We start from the raw sequence: 24,572 nt of genomic DNA, 5'->3' as shown, positions 1-24,572 counted from the left end.
ACACTGGGCCACTCTAGAAGGCCTAGATGTCTTAATCAACTGTTTGTTGTATTCATATTGCACTGCAACTGGATACCCTTTGTAAGATACTTATAGCAAGACTGATGGCAGTGAATCTACCTTGCAGTCTGGGCAAAGTAGACTGGGTAATTTGCCACCCTTTCCCAGGTGAGAAAAATCAGTCAGCTACCCAGGGCAGCAACAAAGCACTGGGTTCAGAGGATGCTGGAGGACTGCTTGGACATGCTGGAGGACTGCTTGGACATTCGCCTGAACCCAATCCTACAGCTGTACCAGTGGGAGTCTTACTGGGGAACTATAGTGAGACATCCAAACCCCCCCCCCCCCCCAAGGCTGTGTTCCCAGTGTGCCCTTATAGGGAATTATACTTTATGCAGAAGTCTGTATCTAGAAATACTGTGTATCCATTTGTATTCCAAGTGCATGTCCTCCTCCAGTGTCAGTGGAAGTATTTCAGACCATGGTTTTAAACACTACTTTTTAGGTCTGCAGAGGCCACTGACAATTCAGTGATTGCTCCCAGCTTACAATAGGTGGCAAACTTGGTGAGGCAGAGGACCCCCCCCCCCAAACACTGGCCTTCACTTCAGAGAAGCGAATAGTAAAACAGAAGGGGTCCCAACACAGACCGCCTGTGGGACACCACTGGTAACAGGTTTCCTATTGAAATGGAATCACCTATGTGGACGTGTCCTTGTCAGTGAACCAGTTTGCTACCAAATGGATATACCTAACTCAGCAAGTTTCTATGACCCAAGTGGGGGATTGTCAAAGCTTTAGCTAGGTCTAGATTAACAGTATCATTTTACCCTCATCCATAGCCTTGGTGACTGAAGAAATAAAGATTGAGCAGGCAAGACCTCTTTGGCACAGCCAAATTGTCAGTTTATGCAGAGGTTCACTGACAAGTTACATAATTCTGCCCAAGGCCTTGCAGGCAAGACTTGTCAAACCTGTAGGTCTGTATTTCCCTATCAATTGATGCCCCCCCCCCCCTTGTGCAGAGAACTGTTTAGTACCCCATCCCTCTGAGAAAGCTAATCTGGAGTCTATGGTTAGAGGGTTTTCAAGTAGCAGAAGTAATTTTGAGCAGCATCCTGAAATGTCAGGACACAGAGGCTGTGTTAACTCTTCCCTTGCAATTACCAAATGGAGGTCCAGTTGTGGATATTTGGGTGTGGTAGGTGACTGGGGGGGCCAAAATGAACTTTACCAGCAGGTGTTATAGTTCAGGCTGGGTGGAAGCATTACTGTTAAAGATACTCTGCACATTCCAGTTACCCATTTTCACCAGGGAAACTGCCAGTTTGCTTTTGCAAGCATGTCCAGCCCAAGTTTAGAGTTAGAGTGTGTAGTTTTAGTAAATGTGCACCATACCTCTCAACCTACAAGACCAAGACACCTTGACAAAGCCATATTAAGGGGAACAAAGCCCCAAAGTGTGACAATTTACTCTTGCATATTTAGATGTAATTGGTATGAATTTTCTGAAGAGCATGAAGTCCAACTCAAACCTCTGCCATTTCAAACCTCAATGAAGTGCCAGAAATCCAAAATTCTGAGCAGACCAAAAATGAGGCCAAAATCTGGAAATTTTGCAAAAATCTGTAGAGTGTAGTAATGGTGGGGTACAGATTAGGTGGAAATGTAGATACTTGGCCTTTTGGGTAGGGTTAGGACTAGATATTGGGAATAAGTAGTTAGAGCCATTATAATCCCCTGCAAGTGCAGTCCCAAAACACCTCAACTGAAGGCCAGCACACTGGTGTTAAATCCCAATTAGACTAACTTATAACACAAGGCAAAAACCAGACTGGTTTCGGCTGAAAAATACAAAGCCTTCCTCAGTGGGTAGAATACACCAAATAAATCCATGCCCTTTTAAAACATGTTCACAAGAATCCTACCAATTGGTTGGCTATATTAAGGCCTGGTGGAAATAAGTGGATCAAGTTGGGTGGTTAAGTGTGTGCCAAGCAGATTTAGTGACCATCTCCAATTCTATTGAGAATCTAAAAATTGGCAGTGGTGTACCAGGGAATGTTTATACAAGGCATTTGTCTTTCTGCCAGATGCTCGTGCTCAGATATATGCATCTTAACTGGTTGGGAAGTTTGTCCTATAAAACATTGAAGAGCAGGTAGAAAGGCAGATAACCCAAGGTAAGGAAGTTGGGAATTAAAGCAATACTACCATTTCTCTAGTCATTAGGGATAAGGTCAGGAAATTTAATTTGAGTAGAACTGGGTTTAAGCAAAGTTAGAGAATAAAGCTCATGTTGGGTAATCCAGGCAGATGGTTCCAACAATTTAAGATATGACAAAAGTTACTGCAGTTGGGGTTAACCATTTTAGGGTTAGTGTGGAGAAAGGTCTGTTCAAGGTGCTGCTAGGATTAGAATAGTCTCCTAGAAGCCCAACTTTTGGGCAGCATTTCCATCCAAATTTGGATTAGTTGAAATGGAGTTTTTAGTAAAGGTGAGGGGCATCATTAAAAATGGTTTGATGCAAGCTGGACAGGACTAGGTGGTTGGGGCACAGTTGGAGATTTGAGACTTGGCCCAGTAATGTAGCAGGATCAATGACAATCACATAACCAAGTAAAGGGATATGCAAGTTAAAGGTCAGCAGGTACTGGGGAAGTAGGCAAAGGAAAGTGTGGGGTAGAAACTGACTTGCATGTAAAGCTCAGTTTAACAGACAGCAAATAGAATAGATTTCCTGAAGGAAGTGTTAGCCAGAAAGTGACAGTGCAATTTAAAGACAAATTACAACAGCAAACTTGGTTAGTGGCATGCAAGGACAACTGTCTCAGGGGGTTGTGTTAATTCCCTGTCCAGTCAGGCAAATACTTGGGAAGTTACACAGTAATGTTAACCTAATTGGATTACACTGTACAGACAATTTGGTGAAACATTTTGACCTTCTGGCAGAGGCTTCAGTTATCTGGGTCAATGTAGTTTAACACAAGCTCTGCACAAGGGAAGTTGGAGTACACAGTCTAGACCAGAAGAAACCACAAGTCCCACTGACAGCCTAGGCATAAGCACAAAACAGTCTTCCACAAAGTCAGTACCAATTACAAACTAGGATATTCAGACTCTTAAACCTAGACCCAACTAAAGCTTTTGACAATACCCTACTTGGAATACACTCTATTCCTTCAGGAGGGATGCATCCAGGTCTTTGACAAGTGTGCTTGGTCAGGACCCTCCTTTACACTTGTCCAAAAAACACATAACCAAGAGCAAGTCACTATTAATGACACAAAGAATATGCATAGAGGCAAATTTAAACAGCAAGCATACAACTTCCAAAACTTAGAGAAAGGAAACATGGTGACAAGGATGTGAAGTTACAGAACTTACTTTGGAGTGGATGAGGATTTGCCCGACTGCATGGTCTGAAATCCATGTTGGCTACATTTGGAACTTGTCAAACTTATGGGACTTTACTATAGTGGTACACCCCATTCGGCAGAACACAGCAAAAAGCTAGAATAGGGGCCAATTTTGTGAAATATGTAAAATCTAAAGCCAGTGAAATGCAAGGGCCAATCAACTACTGGTGAATTTAGCATTATTGCAGTGCAGTCCCAGTCTTGGGAATAGAGCAGCACAGAACATGACAGTGGTTTGAACCAGCTGAGAGAAGTTCACCCTCATTTGTAGAGTTACAGGAGTAAAGCATTTTGGTTCTTAGAATTTAGTAAATGGCATTTAACTGCACTGTTGCACAAGTTTCAGATAAAAGCATTGTAAAGCTCCAGGAAATGCAAGATACTAGCTTCATTTCCTCAAGTGCAGAGGAAGGAAAGCAAGGTAGTAGTGGTGCTATGTCAAGAAAAACTCAGATGGAGACTACAATTATGATGCAAGTTAAGAACCCAAGATTTTAAAAGGAGAGGGAAAAAAAGATTTTCCATAGCACAGAAACACTGCTTCCGAAACACTGCTTCCAAAACAGGAAGGACTGGCAGGAGTTTGATCATAACTGGTTAGAATGGGTTAAGAAAATCAGGTTTAATATGTCAAGTCTCTTGACATTAGTTCAGCTATGGACATGAGCTATACTAAGTGCATTACCTTTCAGACCTTCACCATTACCCACCTTACTTTGGCCTGGGTGCACTGTTAAACTTGGCAACAATGCTTTCTGTCTGGGGCTAAAGAATCAGATAGTTCAAAGTATTGACTGCCACATCTAGTGACAGTAGTGACCAAGTCAGTCCAAGGTTAGTCAAAAGCCTTGCCACTGAAATGTACCTCATGCTTTATGAAACTGCAATAAGCAGTTAAGTGATACCCCAACCAAGTGGCAAGCTGTGAGCCTAGGTCACCCTTCTAGAAAAGGGTACACATCTAATCCATGGTAGTTTTTTTTGCAATCTGGTTGTGTAGCAGTTAGGCTGTTAGCAGTTTTACTGAAAATATAGTACAATGATTGAGACCCATTAAATAGAGCCAATAAACCTATTGTAGTCATTACACTGTAGCATAGCTGCAACTCCCCTTATTTCTGCAACTGCACTTTGCAGCAACACTATTCCTCCTGAAGTTGCATAAAGTCCAAAATGGTCATATCCTGGGAATGTCAGGACCCAGGCCTGGGATTGCTAGATGTGCCATTAAAGGCAGAAATTGTTGCGTTTCCAGTACAGTTTAGAAGGTACATTGAAGGTAATTTATCTGACAATGTTGGGTTCAGTGCTGGAGGGAAGTCTTTCAGGAGATGGAGGGTAAAATATTTTGCAAGGACAATCAATACTAAAAACAAGGGATGGTTGTCAGATTTGTCTGATGTGCTGTATTTATACTCCCCATTCAAAGTTAGGGAAGTACAGAAATGGTGTGCAATTTGGTTACTAGGTGTTTAGTGAATGGATTAGTTAGCATGCTTTAATTTTAGAATATAAGCCAAAAATTTGGGACAATTGTTTAGTATTGCTCTTACAAACTTAGAAAGTGGTTAGAACATGTTCTGCATTACCATGAATTAAGGGATAAGCCCAATGCCTGCCATTTTCCAAATACAATCTTGAAGTGCCAGTTTTTGCTAGAAAACAATTTTATTAACCAAGAGGCAAAATACTGGACACTGGTATATCTGTACAGTTGAGGTAGGAATGTTAGCATACTAGAACTGCAACATACTTTGATACAAGCACTAAGGGGCATCCTGACCAAGTGGGAAGGTTAGAGTGAACAAGCAGTGTTACAGAAGTAACAAAGCTGGCAGAAATCTCAGCAGTGAGAAAGCATGTCCAGACAGGAACCATAGGGAAAGTACATCCAAGACCATTGGTGTACATGACTACATAGGGTCTGACTATAGGGTCAAGACTTATGCAACCACAAAATAAGTTGCAACAAGCCAAAGGAAAGAGCACTTCCTCTTGCAGTAGTTTCACTCATGTGATTAGCAAGTCAGCTTTGTGGCTCAACTCACCAAGACCCAAAATAGCCAAAGTGCTAGGAGCCAGTGATGGTCTGGTGAAAGATACATCTGCATGCCTTACGGGATAACCAATGGTATGTCATTACATAGTCACAATTCAAGTCTATATCCACTACCAAGATTTTCCAGCCATCTGGAAAGTTAAATCAGAACTGCTCTTCATCCATTCCACTCCCTAGTGCATGCCAATTCACATCCATGGGCTTCCACCACGGTTAATACATCTAACATGCAAAAGTTGCTACACAAAACATGTCTGTTGCAAAGTTTTATTTAGCAATTACTTTAAGGACTTCAAAAGCACTGCAAAAATAATTTAGCAAAATTACAGCATGTTGACAGAACCTTTCAAAGGCAAGATGCACAAAAGTGCTTTCTATTCCTGTTCAAACTACAGTATGCAGATAAATCCCAAAATAGCAGCCTGTCTCAAGACCAGTGAGACAGATTTTACTTAGGATCTCTATTGCACTTTAGTATTAAAGTGTCCAAATGGAGACATGTCCCATGTCAGAACCACATTACATGTTGCTCAGGGCATCCACACCAGGAAGAACTTTGCCTACAAGGGAGAAAAATTATAAATTAGTGTTTACAAATAACTTGCTTATGCCATTAAATTTTCAAAGCAATTCACTTGGCAACAGCAACATTGTTTACATATGCAAATGCAACTTGCCAGTGCTTTGCTTACATCTTCCCACCTTCATTTGTGGGATGCCCCATATACAAAAAGCTCAAGCACCACAATCAAAGATGAACTTACTGCACCCCACCTCTACATGTGGGTGGCCAGATGCACATCACTGCAACAGAAAAGTTGCCATCATGTTTCTAGTTTTTGCTAGGAACACATTTCTATAGGATACCAGCCATGTCCACCTTTTGGCCATTGTCTTATCCCTTGCCACCCCTCAGTTTTCCTATATTAAGCCAGACACCTTGCAAGAAATCCACATTCTTTACAACTAAGTCACTTCCTGCCTCTTCCATCAAGAGGCCATATGCAAAATAGATCTGCCATGAGACTGACAGATAGGTCGGCCAACACTTCAGCCCATTCACATAAAATGCACTCCAGATGTTAGAGGAAATCCCGTTAACTAAAAAGGAAAGGTACAACTTGCCTTCTAGGAGCTCCAAGCTAGCACCGCCTCCAGTACTGACGTGGCTGACTTTGTCCTCTGTACCCCACTTGGCACAGCATGTGGCTGTATCTCCACCACCTGCACAAAAGTTAAAGGTTACCACAGTGCAATGCTGAAATGTGAAAGATCCCCTACAAGTTTAATTCAACACAAGTAGGCTGACTGCATGCTAAGTCAGTCAAAACGCCCACAATATAGCATGCCACAAGTGAAAGACAGTAACATTTTAATGCAGAAGGTGCATCAGTTCCTTTTTCTCCAAATACAAATATAGGACAGTTGCCACAAACCAACTCTATCCACAAGGGACTGTCAACCAAATGGCAGTTGGCTTTCCCACTGCCCTGAAAAGCATCAACACCATCTTGGGTAAAGTGTACAGAACATTGGGTCTTTCAATTTTAAGCAACTTACCAATAATGGTGATGCATCCATTGTGTGTCGCTTCTACTACTTTATCCATCAGATCTTTTGTACCAGTGGCAAATTTTTCATATTCAAATACACCAGCTGGTCCATTCCATACAATCTGTTTTGCCCTGCAAACAGCTTCTGCAAATGCTTTAGAGCTCAGAGGACCACAGTCCAATCCCTAAGAAATTTAAAGGGAAGGCAGAGAAATTTGACTGAAAAATTCACCATGAAGTGTACACGAATGTTATAATACAAGTGTTATCAAGACTGGTTAAATGCTTTCATATGCATGCTAAACCATTACTAAACAGCTTCCTGGCTCATCTGGAAGATAGAGATGAGCATATATCCCCACTACAAATTGTTAGCAATTTGTAGTCCAAATAAGTTTCATTCAAGTGGAAAAGGAGCCATTTTAGCACTGTACAGATATAGGAGGCCTTTTGACAACACTGAAAGCCACGATACAAATGCATGCAATTTCCAGTTCAGCTAAAAACTGAACCAACCTGCTGTATCAGTACTAACCAGCCATTATAAAACCCATTTCATTATGCATTTTGTACTTACTATTAAACCTAGAGCTAGGACTCTTACAGAGGGGACTCAAGAGCACACTGAAGTGTCAGCATCCTCACTACACAGCCTGAGGGTATTCCTATAAGCAACAGGTGCTACAAGTAAAGGAATTCAGTTGATATTCAGCAACCTCTTTGCTACACTATGCCTGACTTAAGTCATGACACCATTCCTGGTGTAGTTACCTTGGGAGAATTACTTACCATCCAGCCTGCAGGTATTCCAGATTTCACAGTGGCTGTTCCAGTGTTTGCATTCTCGTCAAATTTATCAGCAGTGACAAAGTCGACAGGCAAATTGATTTTCACAGAATTCTTCTCTGCCTTTGCCATTAGATCCTTAATTATCTTTGCACCCTCTTCATCATACAGGGAATTGCCAATCTGTAAAGAACCAAAAAATCAAATCATTGGCCATTTAGATTCTTCCATCCCAACAGGGATACCCAAACAGAAGTGGACAATTTTAGACCTTTTAACTTTGGCAAAACTATCATGCAGCAACTCTAGTTGCAAGAAGGTGCAGCCACAACTGCCACAGTTGAGTATTTTTGCAGAATGGAAAACACTGTTGTTACAGTGAACTGTGAAACATTTAAGGACCAAGTGGGCTGAGGGAGTTGGGCATAGCAGGAGAGGAGGCAGCTAGGTTTACCAACTATGGATAAAGTATCATGTGCTGGTTTGCATTCATCTAACTTCAGGTTGAAAAATATTTCAAGCTGCTCACTTGGCACCCAGTCCTCCACTGTCTATTCCCTTAAGACAGTCCAAGTGCCAAATGCAAGACAGGGTACAAGACATAACATGAAGTGCTTCAGTATTTAAATGAGTGAGACACCATTAGACCTTCAGAGTGATGAACAGGTCACCTGCCAAATGACAGGCCAGGAAATAAGCTGCATGTACTCAAGTTTGTACTTGATTGGTGCAAAGTGCTTGCTTAAGATGCAGCTTTCAGCCCTATGCACACTGGGGAGGAGAGAACAGCAAGTCAGTAAATACCCACCTCCATATTGTGAAGTACTTTGAGGAATGTGAAAGCCATGCCTCCGCCAATAATCATCTCGTTCACTTTGTCCAACAGATTATCTATCAACTGGATCTTATCTTGTACTTTGGCACTGCAGAAACAAATGTCACATGTCAAGGCCTCCATAAAACTGCAGTCAAGTGCAACACAAGCGCCATTACAAAAAGCAATCCAATTTCCACAAAGCCCTACCAACAGTCGTACGAGCTGCAAAATTACTGCCAGTTCATCCCACAAACTAGTTTGTAGCTCAAAGCCTCCATAGTGCACATCATGTAGAAAAGTCAAATCCCAGAGTGCGGTCAGAAACATTTTGGTTAAATGCAAAAAAAGTCAAGGAAACTGCATGTCCGAGGAAGAATTAGCCAAGTATAACCATACAAGACTACAGCAGTGCCTCCCTTTGATAGTATTGCCTATTGCCTTTTACTTACCCACCAAGGATAGCCAAGAAGGGTCTTTCTGGATTCTCCAGGGCTTTTGCAAAATAATCCAGTTCCTTCTTCATTAAAAACCCAGCAGCTTTCTGTGGCAAGTTCACACCAACCATAGAACTACAAGACAAAACAGTTCACAGAAAAATTAAGCTACCAAATGAAACTAACCTATTGCAGTTACTGCTTAGGATGCATTAATTTCTCCAAATCTTTTGGGTTTCTTATACCACAGTGGGAATGGACCCCATTCCCAAGTCAAAGCAGGATTAGAGTTGATCAAATTAGTATTTCAATCTTTGATTGAAGTCAAGTGTCTGTAGCACCCACAATGTGCCCAGTAAACTCCTTTGAGGAGTCCCATTTGCAGGCAGGACTACAAAAGAAATAAATATTTTAATCCAATTCTAGTACATCAGAACCAATAAGGTTAATGTGGCAGCAAGGGTAAAGTGGCATTCCAGCCAGAGAGTAGTCCTGGCAGTTTGGTGTAAAGGTTAGTGTGCAATTAGACCCAAAACCTGCAGCATCCTGCACTTTCCCCACAGCCTCTAGTGGAACAGGGCAAGTCACTTAACCAGAGAATGGATATCCCATGAATAAACCAAAACCTAGGTGAAACAGTGAACTCCTTAAAGTTGCTGGCAACTCAAAATGGCAAGCTCCCCACCCAGTTATCCCCTTGCAAGGAGAAACTCCACTTCAGCTGGGCTGTCTTGCACAACTCTGAATTAAAGTAGCACAAGTCCCCCACAGCATGAATTCCACATCTTTATTACCAAGTTGCATAAGGCAAACACCTGGTGTACAAATACCAAGTAAAATGGCTTGGGAAGCAAGACATCACTCCATAATCTGAAGTGGAACTCTGTATACCTGTGGTGTAGAAAACCCAGTTTGATCAGTATTTCTAGTACCTTTACTATACTGGATTTCTCTACAAAAAACTGCAGCATTTCAGTTATGCAACTAGAAGTGTTTTCCCCAGTGTTAAATCCCCGAGGTAACCCAGTAAACAGCTGCAGTTTAGTCCAATCCTACACAAGTCATTAACAGAGGGTTAATTCACATACCTATGAGCTCTGTGCGCAGTTCCAAAGGCATCATTGACATAAACGTCTCCCAGTTTAGAAAGGGAAGCTCTGAAAGCCTGGACCTGAGCAGCATCTGCCTTAACCTGCAAATACAAAGGAAAGGTTATGTAAAAGCAATCCACCTAAAAACAAGCCTTAATCACTAGCTAATGTGACAGGCTACCTAGAAATTAGCAGGACTTTGGGAAGTGGTATAAATGCTATGCAAGAAAACTAGCTCAGTCTGCATTAACCAACACCTTTACTACAAAGTTACCTGCCAGGTACAAGGTGGGAGTGGTGACAGATGCAAAAGTTAGGGTCTATTCTTCAGCTCGCTTCCCTCGTGTGGGTGGGATACTGTCCCAAGCCCCACAAAACATGACAGCCAGTAAACTGAGACTGAAGCTGCCATTGCTCTGGAGGAATGCATATTTTAGAACTGGTTTTCCAGCTGTTCCCCCATTAGGGGTCAGCACAGCACATCTGTAATGTTCCATTAACATTTTGGACAATATTAAAGCCAGAAAATATGGAGATTTAGAATCCACTGCCAAGTAATGTCATTTGGACTTGGTACCTTATTACCTTATTTTACAAAGGCTAGAGTATCAAATTACCTTCTACAGTCATTGATCTTTAAGACTAGTTTCCATCCAAGGTTAATGGGCCAAAATGATAACACTGGTCTTGCAATGCCAGACTCAAAACATGGGAGGGCTACTTCTGGATGACAGCCACCCTTGGGGCACCCACCAGAGGGTGGACAGCTTTTCCATTACCAAGTGGAAACCGGTGACAAACCCCTCCCCACCAAAGAGGATAGGCTTCATTGTTCAGTCGGCACCACAACCTGTGGAAGTCCCCTACACCACTAGCTTAACCCAAGCTAGAACACAAAACCCACTCCCAAAGCAAAGGCATCCAGTTTCACCAGGGAACTGGTATTTGAAGGTCTGCCCAGAGGGATACTTTACATACCAAATACTCTTAATCTACAATTGGCTTTAGGGTTAGATTCTCAATGTACACTGAAGGACAGATTCTGATAGCTGCCTGACCAGAATGAACTGATCACCAACTTGACATGAAAAGCAAGGATGGTCATACCAAATGGACTGTACAGGTCAGAAAAATTCAAGTTTAGGTTTACCCATAGACTTGAAAGGACAGCACTAAACCCTTGGAAGCAGACCATCTACAATTCAGAATGCCCCTGGAACCCTAGCGCGACAAAACTGCCAAAACTAAAACAGCTTATTCAGGAGACTTGAATTAGCATCTCCTAGGTGTACATCTGCATCCCAGAGGGCAGAGTAGCATATCTAGTCTCCTAGTCAAGAAGTGCAGTGCAACTCTTGGGTAGTTATTGTAAATATATGAAATCAGCATGTTGAACCCAATCCCTGCCTTCAGCCCATCACAGAGTGGGACCTGATAGATGCAAGCATCCGGTTCCTTCACAGCAGTTTGATAGGGTAGTATGTTTAAGACTAATCAAGTCTTAGACAACCTTTGGAATATGGTATTCGAGCCTTTATGGACACAGGAAAGGCATCCCCAGAAGTCAAGCAAGGGATCTAATCCAAGACAGCATCTGTACTACACAGTACCCCTAGTTCTACCACAACTCTTTAAAGGAGTTTAAGTGTTCCAACAGAAGCCAAGCAGGCTCAGTAGATCAACACATACATGAAGCCTAGATTACCACACTTTCTGCCCCTTTTAAAAAAAAAGTCTACCATTTACTGCATGTATGAGCAAGATTCCATCAAGAGTGTTCATTAAAACTGGCCTCCAGTATACGCCAAGACAAAGTCAAGCATGCAGCTAGTAGTTATCCTGCCAAACTGCAGCACTGTGGGCACAGCCTGTTAGCTGCCAAGCCTTGGCCTGTTAGTCCCTTTGGAAGATCTGGTTGAATAAAACTAGTCAATGGAAACTGCTTAGCAGAATACAAAGCAGTTTTCTTGCTACAAGTGAGCACTCAGGTGGCCTGAAATGCTTTTACTGCAGCAAGTTATAACCTAAAGCCAAAGACTTCCTAAGAGGCAGGAGATTGTGCTGCAACCCAGGCTACTGGCAAACATAGCTAAAGATCCATCAAGTTTTGACAAGATCACCTCCTTGACTCCTTTCCCTTGTAAGGGAAAGTGCCTGAAAGGTTAGACACTGATCTGACCAAAGTCCTACCAAAGTCCTACCAGTGACAAACTATTCACTTCAGAAACCCTACTAGCCAAGACAAGGCTAGTGACCACTGGGACCATTAAGCCTAACCATGCACCCAAACTTGTCATGTTCTGGCACCCTTGGCAGTGTTAGAGAGCTTGGGAGATTTACCCACTGTGGGCAGATGGGAGTCCTTGGCTCCTCTCCAAGCCCAACAAAGCAATGGAAGTTAGAAGGGTTCGAGCCAAGTGACAGCCAAGGCCAATTAAATAGTAAAGCCATTGACTTTTTTCAGCAGACATGTCAAAGGACTAGAGTTACTGAACCAGTGAGTACCATGCTTTCACACCTACTCATTACTAGCTCAAGCAACCAGTTGCACCACCTCCGGTATGGTGGAAGCTAGGATTAAGTATTAGGGGGCTTGGCTTAAACAGGTGTGAAAATTTGATCATGGCTGTAAAAAGCACCCTGCAGTAGCAAGTTGAATTTTCTGAACTAGTTCCGGTCAGAACTTAGAAGGGTACCTGGCAGGGACATTAAATTCAAGAAATCTGTCTTGGGACAGAGTTACCCCTCAGGACTACTTACTGTAAGCTGCTACACAGTTGCCATTGTCCCCTTGACAAACTCCTTGTCTGGCCATTACATCCCTGTGTGGAGCAGTCAACCCCATTCTGAGTGATCTGTACTTGTTTGCAAAGAATCTGGTGCAAATTGAGGGACAGAACCCTTTCAAACAGAGTAGGCAATTTGAAAGAAACATCCCCGATCCAAAACAGTGAAGTGCAACCCATCAACAAATCAAATCCCTATATAGAGCATTTAATCTTCAGAGGAAATGGATACCATTTTGCTAATCCCGCTAAAGCAAAGCCATTGTGTGTGAATAGTGGCAAGGTTGCCTTCTATGCACAGGAGCAATTTAAGGTTTTCCATCCAGTAATTAAAACTGAAAGTCTAACCAGAGTAACCACATGTTAAGATACTATAGTAAACAAAAACAAGCTATGCATGGAGTGACTGGTCTCTCCCCTACAACCCTAAAAAAAAAAAAAGGGTTGGGTAAACAATCACAAGTACATCAACTAAGTCTAATGTTTAATAGGCCAGATCTTCATATTAGGGGATTATACTTTAATTAAAAACCCAGCCCTACAAGCTACAAGTTAACATATCCAGCTACAGAATGTAAATATATACTACAATCACTGCACATTTACTCAGCACAGTTCTCTTGCAGACAAAACATATGCTTAATTATCCCTCAAGGCTTGCAAGTCTACCAGGGCCTGCTATGAGTCAGGGATGTACTACACTACCAGACCGTAACCTTCCTTTAGTTACTACATCCTGCCACCGCCCAACCAAGTTACTGTGAACACTCAAAATCCCAGGTACATCCCCGCTTCCAAAAACTGGATGTGCTACTTATTCCGACTTGGGGCCATGCATCATTACTCATGAAGTGCAAAAGAAAAAAAAAAAAAAACTCAGCCCTCAGCTGTTACAAGGCAGACTTAACATTATGGGTAACCCAAGACTACTCCTAAACTTGGCAGTTGGAATAAGCCAAGTGTATGGCTAAGGGTCATTAGTACAGCAGTGTTACTGGCTCATTTAATTTTAAGTAATGTTAAATCACAGCTGAACTGGGGGTGGCATCCTGTAACCATTAAAAGGTCAAATGTGTTTTTACAGAAGCTACTCCCCCACGTCCTCAAAGGACTACATGCAAAGCAGCTGCCTTCAACTATAAAAAGCTGCCATCTGGAGAAATGCATCTCCCTGACCTTAAATGTCAGGGGTCCGAATTTTTGCTTTCATAATGAAGGTCAGCTTCAGTAGTCATTACAAGTGTACAGGGATAAACCACTAGTCAGTTTACATGCTCAGTTTATACCCCTATGTAAAAACTTTGGTAACCTACAACTTGTGCCTATAGAGCAGATTTTAAAATTTCTCTGAAGTGTACACTAGAACTCCATCTTAAAGACCAAATAAAAATGCCCGCTGAAAGGCAATTCAGTTTCCTAAAATGCAACATGTATAGCCTCAACCAAGTGAGGAGACTCCCATTTACTAGAAATCCTTCAGTGATGCAAGCAGTACTCACCTTCTTCCCTGAAGCATCCACTCCTTTACCTTCCTCCTCCACATGGAAACGTAGATTTTCCAGGAGAATGACACTACCATGGGCAGGATCAGCACAGGCTCTCTCAACCTCTTCTCCAACACAGTCATGCAGAAATGTAACATCCCTAAATACAAGATACATACCATTAGAAAGAGGAGAGGTAAACAGGAAAGCTGTAACAGATGTACAAAATACTGAGGCAGCCAATAACACCTGGCTCTGGCTTATTGTGGCATGTTTGTATTTGAGCTCAGTACTCAAACTTCCTGTGCAAGATATATTCTGGTTCAACTCTGTACACATTCTGGAGTGTACTCCACAACATGTATAAAGCCTTGAATTCAGACAGAGTGCTGCAAAAAGCCAAGAAAGGGAGAAACAGTTTTCTAGCCCAGTTCATCCATCATAGGGCAAGTGAAGGTTCCATGTCAGCTCCATTTCCTACATTAGGAAAAGCAGCTATACAGCCCTGCCACTGGCTACAGCATTCTTTCCATGCATCACTGGCATGGGATAAACAGACACCCCAGTCACATGGCATCTGCCAACTGGAGTAGCAGACTGCTCAAGCCTGTGAAGGCCTTACTGGAGCTATTGTGAAGGCCTTATTGGAGCTATATGACTGCAGCAGAGACCAACATGCAGAGCAAGTCTTCCCTCAATCAGGGCCACTGGACAGTCTTACAACTACTAGTTAATGCTAACTTATGGGCTCCAAAGGGACACAGTCTTTTAGCTTTCCCCGGTTAGGGGATGCCACAGCAGAACTCCGGTCCACTGATTGGTAGTGGATTTTTACATACTGGGTTACCAGCCCTGACGCACAACTTTCAACGAAGGCACGCCCCAATTCACATATGCCTCCACACAGAAGACGCAAACAGTAATGTAAAATACCATAACCAACCAGAACTATGCAAGCTTCCAGTACCAACATTTTTCTGGTTAATGCTGGCACCAATGTAACAAGACCTTCTGCTAGCTCAGAGGTGTCCACCAGATGACCCATGGGCCTCAAACCAACCCCACAAAGCAAGCTGAAGCCTTTTAAAGGTAAATGATCTGGGCAGTAAGCCTAGTGTGACCCCACAGACCAAATACTCTAGTTCATACAAAGTCTGTATATAAAAAAATACAATTTATTGCACTGCCCCCAAACTCTGGAGTGCAGATTTGGTCAAGGGCAACAGCTCTGCAGTTACTACTTGTTCCACATACCAAGCAACTGGAATGCCAATGTTGTCCTTGTCACCAACTCAAGACAAGTGTGCAGGTGCTGGGACACCAAGCCTTCCAACTCCCTTTGGAAACAGACAAGCCACATGCAGCATTCATAGCTCTGGTAAGAAAGCCAAGTAAAATTTCACTTGTCCACCTAAATGGAGGAAGCCCGCCCACTACACTAAGCATTTGAGCAGATCTGGAATCAGTCCAGGACAAGGTGCACTCAGTGATGTTTGTGCACTACTACACTTGTTTCCTCCAATTTAACTTCAGTTTCATTAACTCCTAACTCCTGCCCATAACTGTAAATGAATTAAGTACTAGGTCCCATTTTACATTCCTGGCTGTAAGGATCAAGCAAGGCAGACAAACAGTGGGGTACAGCTGTCACCTCCCCAGGCAGGTGAATTATAATGGTCATTTACCACAAGTACTACTCTTATGACAATTGATAGTTACCTTTCCAGCAGGGCTTTAAGTTCTGCTGCTACTGGTTCCAGCGAGTATTTTTCTGGCATAGGTACACCATCTGGCCGACCCAAGTGGCTCATCAAAACCACAGACTTCGCTCCATTATCTAAACAATACTTGATTGAAGGAATAGCAGCTTTGATTCTGCAAAATTAAAAAGGTGAACACTCAGGTGACAACAGTTCAAAGCTAGATCACTGGCATACAGTAGAGAAATCATCTTTGCTAGAGCAAGAGAAAATAAACGTCTTACCTTTGGTTATTTGTGATTTTATTGGCCTTCATAGGGACATTGAAGTCAACCCTAGAAATAAAAGACACCCAAGTCACAAAGTTAACGATATTGGTATTGTTGTCATAGCTGGCTATGAAGTCACATTACTAATGCAGTAGATTATGTACTTAAAAGCAATCAAACCTCAAAATGCAGACAGTTGAAGGAAGAATCATTTTACAACTGTAAAGTCAGGAAAGTCAAAACTGTAATTAAGCTTGCATTATAAGGATAAAAGTCTTGATGTCTTATCCCTGCCAAGATGGGATGGTCCCACAGTGCCCCTATACAGAACCAGGGGGGTTATATTACTGCAAATAGCAACTTATTATTTATATACTGCCCAAGCCAACATCCTCATGCAAGTGAAGTTAACCATAAAACACCAAATCCCCAGTTCAGCCTTCACCAGCTGCTACCCCATTTCCTCCTCCAAAATGAGGGGGCAGTAATGTCAGTTTAACAGCTACCAGCAGCAACTGGCTCCCATCAGAGGAGTCCAGAAGTGCTAGCCTCCATACTAAAGGTGGACAAACTTGACACAAATTAGCTGGCAATTCATCACACTGGGGTGCAACTTCCCTGTCCACTAGGACCTCCGAATCAGGTTTAAATAACTGCATTTAAAAACATGGGACAATAAAATTGAGCAAGTTGATAAAAAAAGTGTTTAGTACAAGAGTTTAAATACACTTGCTCAAGAGCAACAGTAAGCATTCATTGCAGACTGAATACACAAATAAAGCAAATATCAGATACCCACTAAAGTTAATTTGTAAAACTCTAGTGCAGAAGAGTTTACCAAGTACAGAATAGCCCACAACTGCACTGCCACAACATAAGTGGCAGTGGGTATTCTGGCATACCACTCTGCTACAGCAGTAACTACAAGCACCAGTTCCTAATGCCAGGTTAAAACTGCTCCATAAAAGAAATGGCTACCACCAAGGAGTAGCCCAACAGTATCTTTTTCTGTCAAAGGGAAACACTAGCATTGTTCTACAGTGGAGGCAAGCATTACCAAGAACAATACTCAGCAGTGTTATACAAGGATTTTAATGTGCTCAATTACACCTGCGAACAGGGGGTTAAGTGCTTAGAGCCAGCATCAGTTTGAGAAAAGGGCAGGACAAGTACCCCCCCCCCCCATGAGGATCACATTGCAGGTCATGGACTATTTTTGCCTTTGCCAACAAGTACAGCTAGACACCCTCAGTCATGCAAGTAGAAGGCATGACTAAAGGTTTAAGTATCAGAATACAGGACTGCTCCCAGGAGCAGACTAAGGCCCAAGGGATTATAAGCCACCACTGGCAAAACTAAGTAGCCCAGAATACAAATGGGATCTGCAGCAACTGTAGACAAGATGTCTGCAACTCTCCAGTCATTAGGGAGACTATTACACAAAGCACCTCCCTGGGAAAATCCGGCTTGTGCACCTCCCTGGGAAAATCCGGCTTGTGCACCTCCCTGGGAAAATCCGGCTTGTGCACCTCCCTGGGAAAATCCGGCTTGTGCACCTCCAAAGTAGACTGCAAATTTGATGCAACCATTTTCTGCATGAAGTCTCAAAAACAGGTCAAAACAATGTGGAAGTAATAGCTGTGGAAAGGATATGATGAGTGTCAGTGACATCCAAGCAAAGTGTTCAGAGGTAAACTGACGTGAGATTGGTACAAGGTATGCTAGAACCAGTTGAAGCATGGAAAGTGAACAATGAAGTGTTAACACTGGTTGTAGGCTCTAGCCTATTCCACCACTCACAAGTGGAAATAACCGGGAAAGCCAAAAGAATCCAGGTTAGTCACCACAGCGGTTCACTGTCTGCTCATGATTGGCAGTGGAGTTTTAGTGTTGAGTTGCCAGCCCAGCATCCAACCTTCCACAGAAGGCACATGCACGCACTCATGCCTAGGGCCAATTTAGACTGGGATGTGGGAGGAAACACACGTGGCCACAGGGAGGACATGCAGACTCCACACAGAAGGCACCCCCAGCTGAGGATCAAACCAGAGAACCTCTTGCTGTGAGGTGGCAACACTAATCGTTGCACCACTGTGGCCACCCTAAAAAGTGGAAATAGCCTGGATACAAGAAAAATTTCTGGACAGCTGTCCAGACAAGTCACCTACTGAATGTTGCGATACAAAAGGAAACCTTTAGACTTCAGCACAAGTTCATGTCAAACTTCAAAGGAGGAGTGCCTAGCAAACCACTTATCACCTAGAAGAACCCAATCCTTCAACTACAGTGCAGAGCAGGTCTCAAGAGCCCAGTTTAGATGCAGCTTTTCCATGGCAAACTATTCAGCTACCCAACATGGATGCACACAGAACTTTATTACCCTTCATTAACAGAGCTTTAACAGAACAAAAACTAAAAGGCTAGGCAGCTGACAAAGGCAGAATATCGAGCAACCACTGCTTTCTTGTACACAGCCACTCAGGACTGCACTTGAGAAATTTGTGCAAGACTATACTAAATGGAGCTCTACTAACTGTGCTGCCAGTTAGAAAGCTGTGGGTCACAGCAACTACAACTGTATTAACTGCACCCCTGCCATCAGAATTACAAGTGAAATTCTGGGCTGTAATGCTCAAACAGCCACAATCCCATGAAGTACAGCTTACACAGATCATGAGATGGTAAATTATTCCACCAATCCACAACACCTTTAGCTAAACAAAAGATCAAGCACAGCCATTTCTAATGTGAAAGAAGACATGAAAAATGAACTATCAAGTCTTTCAGAACCCACAGAAATATTGCTGTACAGCATTAATACTGGTTCCTCTCTCTGCAAGAGGAGTTCATATGTGGGTCCTGAAAAAAAAACACACAAAAAAGGTTCCTACATAGCAAGAAAGAAAAGTTTACATGAACTCGAGCCACTAGATTCTACAGTAGCCTTTTCATACAAGTTACTGAAACTAACTGGACCAGATTACATCAGTTAAGTCTAGCCCTCTAATTTATGTACGAGTCAAGTGTTCTACACAAACTTGTTTCTTTTACCCTTTTAAGAGATAAATGTCTGGAACCTAAACCTAGGCTATCTACACACCTCTCAACTTCCTAGCACAAGTCTGGACATAGCAAAAAATAATGGGGGGGACAAAGCCCACAAATAGGACAGATTTTAGACCGTTACTAGACTGAGTACAGTCCTCAGTGATTTGCCAGAAAATCAGTTTTGAGGAACAGACCAAAAATCTGAACACTTGAGAGATTACCTTCATATGTAATCAATGTTTTAGGCACCAGCAAACCCTGCGGTCGCTGAGGGCCCCTGTTCCTGCCCCCCCACCACCGCAACTTATCTTGATATTTTGTAACATGTCTGTTACATCAACAAAAGTTAGTACAGAAAGCTTGTATACCACGTAACAATAACTCATATCTCTTTCAAAATTCAAAGATCTTTAGCTATAGTAACAGTATTTTGTCAGGTAACAAACTTTACAATTTCATTAAATATTTTGCCAATGATACATTGCTCCAGCCTAGTTAAGCCCTATTGGTGGACATCCTCTTGACTAAAATTAACAGCCAGCTTTAGTTACCTGCAATAACTGTGGCTGCAGGGGGCCCCTTAATCCTCACTGACTGTGGGGGCCCCACAAAACTGCTGTTGGGGAAAAATGAGAAAAATTATTTTCAATTACACTAACCTGAACAGGACTGTAATAGGTTCATAGGTTGGTACTAGACTATCAGCCCTAGAGCCTATACAAGCCTAGCCATAACAATTCCCTGGCTATTTCTTCCCACATTATTTACTTTCCTGGACCCTACTTTCCTGGACCCTTGTCTAGCAGGGCGAATTTCCTTTCTCCCATCCAATCGCCAAGGCTACTCTTGAAGAGGTCCAAAGAGGCACTCTGCTCGACATGCATGGGCAATCTATTCCAGAGTCTGGGGAGTCTCTGGGTCAGGAACCTATCCCTCCAACATGTTTTGTTTATTGTGATGACAAGGTTTAGATCCCTGGAGCGTGTAGCTGAGGGATTGGGATTTCTTTAAGTGTAGCATGTCCCAACAGCTCTGGGTTTGACATGGCCTTGTATGTTAAGCAGAGATCGCCTCTGAGTAGACTATATGCAACAGAGTATAGCTGGAGTTTTTAAGGCGGTCAGCGTAGGGCATCTGCTTTAGGCCTGTGATTCTTAGTGAGGTATTTGAGGCCTTTCCAGTTGTTGCAGATGTCTTGAGGTACATACCAAATGGGGTGTTGTATTCTAATAATGGGTCTAATGAGGGATGAGTACAGTGGGACGGGACAATGACCTTTTTTTCTGGATGAAAAGCCCTTTGCGATGAGGTGTGCCACATAGGATATGACCCTGTTAGGACAAAGCTGTAATGAACATAAGCAAAGTAAGCACTAGAGAGATCAGCAGCCCAGGGTAACCTCAGTGCAAACTGTGGAGTTTAAGAAGAGCTGATGCTTCTAATCAGCAGGGTTTTTATACATACTGGCAGAACTGGTACTATAACTCTCAACGTCTTTGCTGAAGAATTCTGTTCAGTGATAAAAACAGCAGCATAATAAACTCTCAATGAAGAACACATTTTATATATTACTCTAATTCACTTAAAGTTACTAGACCACCACATTCTGCATCACACATTTTTTTAGACACAAGTGTAAAACTGATTACTTGCTTTAGTGTGACAAGTAAAATTAGGAGACAAAAAAATCAGGAATATTTGTGAAATCAGGGATGGTGATAGATACTAATTTACTACTTACTGAGGTAAATAAAATCTTATCCCTGTTGCTGTTTGATGACTGCTAAACAGCAGTCACTGATCTTGTGTAGCAATACTAGTGTTGTACAATGTACTTGCTGAAATTAGTATAAAATTAACATTGCTGTGGTGTGCGTGCAAAATCAATTTTTATTAATGCACACATCCAATAATGCCAGAACACACGTTATTCTGGGTATAAACAAATGTAGCTAACAAGCTATTATATTTCAAATGCAAGGCATAATGTAGGTCATAGGCAGACCTTAGATCTTCTAGGTATCAGGTTGCCTCCACTCCCTAGACTGTATATAAACAGATACATGGGGCTCCCTTAATCATCCTTGACTGTGGGGACCCCAAAAAAAGCTGTTTTTGGTTGAGGAAAAAGGAGAAAAAAATGCTTTCACTTTCTGATTGCACTCTTTAGCCTGAATGGAGTTATATGATATGACCCAGTTAGGATAAAACTGATAGGTTATGTGGGTTATGTGGGTGCTGGGGATTGTGTAGTCATTTCCTTTACTTTTCTAACAGACCTCAGAGGTGTACAAAGGTTACTTTAGCTCCTGTAGGGGCAGTGTACTGCCCGATAGCAGCAAATATATTTCAGCAGTCACTTGAAATACATGACTGTGGCCATTTGAACCTCCGCTTTCATCCCAATCTAACACCAGAGGGTTGCATAGGCAGTGACTTTTTTTTTTTGGGGGGGGGGGGGGGGATTAGTGATGCAGGCAGTATTCCCATACAGGATCTGTGTAGCCTCACAATTTACTTTAATTTACTTAGAGCTCCTATTTTTTGTCAGCTTTGAATTTTAAGTCTTGGGTACAACTTATGTCTTCGTTGAAAGAAAAAAAAAAGACTGAAATTCTCACAATTTGTTTAGGCCACTTTTGGATTAAAAGGTTGGGAAATGCTCTAGCTTCTGGGGGCAGCAGCTTAATGGAGTCATTTCCTAAATGGTTATTTCTATGCAGACTTGGTCAAGAAAGTACATCAAAGAGACAAAAGGAAAACTAAAGCTGAACAGCAACATTGAATTTCAGAAAAACAGTAAAATGTGAGAAATGGAAAAAAAAAAGTGTATGTGCATAAGTGGGAAGCCCAACATGGAGAAAACAGTGGAGAACTCTGGAGGAGTGTGTGTTTTTTTGGCGGGGGCTGAAATAGTAACCAGTGCCTAGGGTTCCATTGCATATTAGTTCTGTCCTGTACATAGAGTTATTGTAATGTATCCTTGTTACATCTAAATGGCAGTAACTGATAAATGTCTCTGAGATGGGCCAACAGTGTGGTATGTATGCTTGTAATAAGATCATTATAACTACAGGTCAGTCTGTGTACTACTCCTAAAAGCCTGCAGCATGAACTAAAAAGACGGAGGTAATGACAGGGTGATACTTAGACTGAAAGTGGCCAGGGGGGCCCCCCACAACTTGACATTTGCTGGGGACCCCCAAACTGCTAACACCAGCCCTGTATGTACACTGAAACAGAAGTTTTGCAGGGAACTTTTGCAAATGTAACGAGAAGAGTCACGGATTTCAGTCAAATCAGGAAACACTAGGGAGATGCATGCAAAGGAATTTCAGTACTTTTGCCATATACATCATAAAGCACAACATTACTGTGCTTAGGTTTTCTACTACGAAGCACTCAACAGAAGAGATTACTTCCTTATGAATTGCATATAGACCGTTGGTAGTACTCAAAACCAGTTACTTTACAAGACAAGTATGCCCCCCCCCCCCCCGACGTAAGCCAACACAATATGGGTAGCCAACAGCAGTACATTCACTTCAATCATTCATTGCAATTTTCAACTAATCAAATACCTACACTTTGTGTCTTTCGGCTTTTCCCGGTTAGGGGTCGCCGCCCACAGCGGAACTCCGGTCCGCTAGTGATTGGCAGTAGATTTTTTACTTACTAACTTGCCGGGCCTAACGCACAACCTTCACCGAAGGATCATCATCAAACACCTACACAAGTAAACCAAAACTCAATAATGATCCGCAGAAAAAAATTCATACTTCCTAGGATACTAAAAATGTACAAGGTGAGGGCACGACCTTAAGCATCCCGCCCACTTACAACGACCTTGAAACAATATGACCTCTAAATAAGCATCCCCACTACAGAAATTTATACTGCACAAAATGTGAGCCTTGCACAACATGCTAACGTTATACAGGCACACAGAAGACAGAATGAGCAAGTTCCGCTCCCCTCCCAGTTGTGGTAGCCAACGTTACCCAACATCCTTTAGTTACCAGGCACATCAGTAATCACGCAAAATAAAAAATACCATCACAAACTGAAAATTAGAATGGGTTAAACAGACGATAGCACTTATAACTAACCATTGTGTCACAAAAGAGGTCATACATTTAAGCCATGGTAAGATACCGCACACCCATTAAAATCCAGTTGCTTTAAGCATCTTCCAGTTGAAGTGGGGTTAGGGTAGGACAAAATAGTTGTTCCTAGCAAGTAAAGGCACAAACTTCACACTATATACCGCAAGAAATTCTTATAGAACCTTGAAAATAGGACCAATAACCACGCAATTGCGAACCTTACTACCCTAGCAAGTAAATAAAACACTAAAAAGATGCACCCACACCAAAAGGATTTACACTTCAAGCCTATAATTAAAAAACAGCTTTCCCTACCCTCCAAACAATAAAATATTTTAAAAAACAAATACTGCAAAACTCACCGCATAATAACCCTCTTGTCCTTGACATCAACCTTATCCAGTGTAAGCTTGGTAGAGAGAGACATTTTGGAACCAAGATAAGTTACAAATACCAGTCACACGAACACTAAATCTCCAAAACACTTACACCGCACTGCAGCTAAAGAATACAGGCCGCCTCCTCACTAATTTATACTAGTCACTGGAGAACACGCACGTAGCGTAAGGATATGCAAATATACACGGCTCAAAACACGCTTCAACGTTCTCCTACTCGTTCTGTTTGAAAGCGTGCCCTTCTTACGCAGTAGAAGGATAGTTTTATTTGGCTGTCGAGCTTGTCTTTCAAAGTTAGCAGACGTAGTGTGGGCGTACTTACTGGAAATGTCACGTCCAACATGCGTTTACGTGACTGGGGCTAGAAACCTAGCATTACTGTATTCTCAGACTGGGAAGTTTGGTGTCTCCTCAAAAATAAGTGGGTGCAGGCGAAGCAGTAAGAATTGTACCCAAAGTGATTTGTATGCTGTAGCGTTATTACCTATTCTTTAAGCAAACAATAGTGGCGGACGCCGCCGGACAGTGTGTTTTAATATGTAATTGGTGTCTTTCCAGGGGTGCAGAGGCCCTCCAACTGCGATGTCGGGCATCGTAACACGCCTGGGCGGGTATTAATTA

At 42.3% G+C, this 24,572-nt stretch overlaps 1 protein-coding gene across 1 annotated transcript; it reads right to left on the bottom strand.

The window, feature by feature from the left end:
* Window positions 1–5,732: 5,732 nt before the first annotated feature.
* Window positions 5,733–24,115, bottom strand: LOC122790156 (phosphoglycerate kinase 1). The gene is made up of 11 exons (XM_044057745.1): window positions 23,916–24,115; window positions 16,415–16,465; window positions 16,150–16,305; window positions 14,446–14,590; window positions 10,158–10,261; window positions 9,085–9,204; window positions 8,627–8,741; window positions 7,822–8,001; window positions 7,040–7,217; window positions 6,605–6,703; window positions 5,733–6,039 (listed from the first exon to the last, which is right to left on the bottom strand). The coding sequence occupies exons 1-11, from the start codon at window positions 23,978–23,980 to the stop codon at window positions 5,999–6,001; spliced, it is 1,254 nt and encodes a 417-aa protein (XP_043913680.1). The 5' UTR covers window positions 23,981–24,115; the 3' UTR covers window positions 5,733–5,998.
* Window positions 24,116–24,572: the final 457 nt, after the last annotated feature.

Source organism: Protopterus annectens, chromosome 15.part0, assembly GCF_019279795.1.
Source record: "Protopterus annectens isolate FY-2018-M chromosome 15.part0, PAN1.0, whole genome shotgun sequence".
Taxonomy (NCBI): domain Eukaryota; kingdom Metazoa; phylum Chordata; order Ceratodontiformes; family Protopteridae; genus Protopterus; species Protopterus annectens.
The sequence above is the reverse complement of the archived record's forward strand: the minus strand, read 5'-3'. Positions and strand labels throughout refer to the sequence as shown.

Excerpts from the sequence above, each read along its gene's own strand:
- LOC122790156 (XM_044057745.1), bottom strand. The coding sequence starts at position 23,980 with ATGTCTCTCTCTACCAAGCTTACACTGGATAAGGTTGATGTCAAGGAC. Across the intron at positions 9,205-10,157 it reads ACTGCGCACAGAGCTCATAG|TTCTATGGTTGGTGTGAACT; the intron begins GTATGTGAATTA and ends TTTGTCTTGTAG. Across the intron at positions 8,002-8,626 it reads AAGTACTTCACAATATGGAG|ATTGGCAATTCCCTGTATGA; the intron begins GTGGGTATTTAC and ends GGTTCTTTACAG.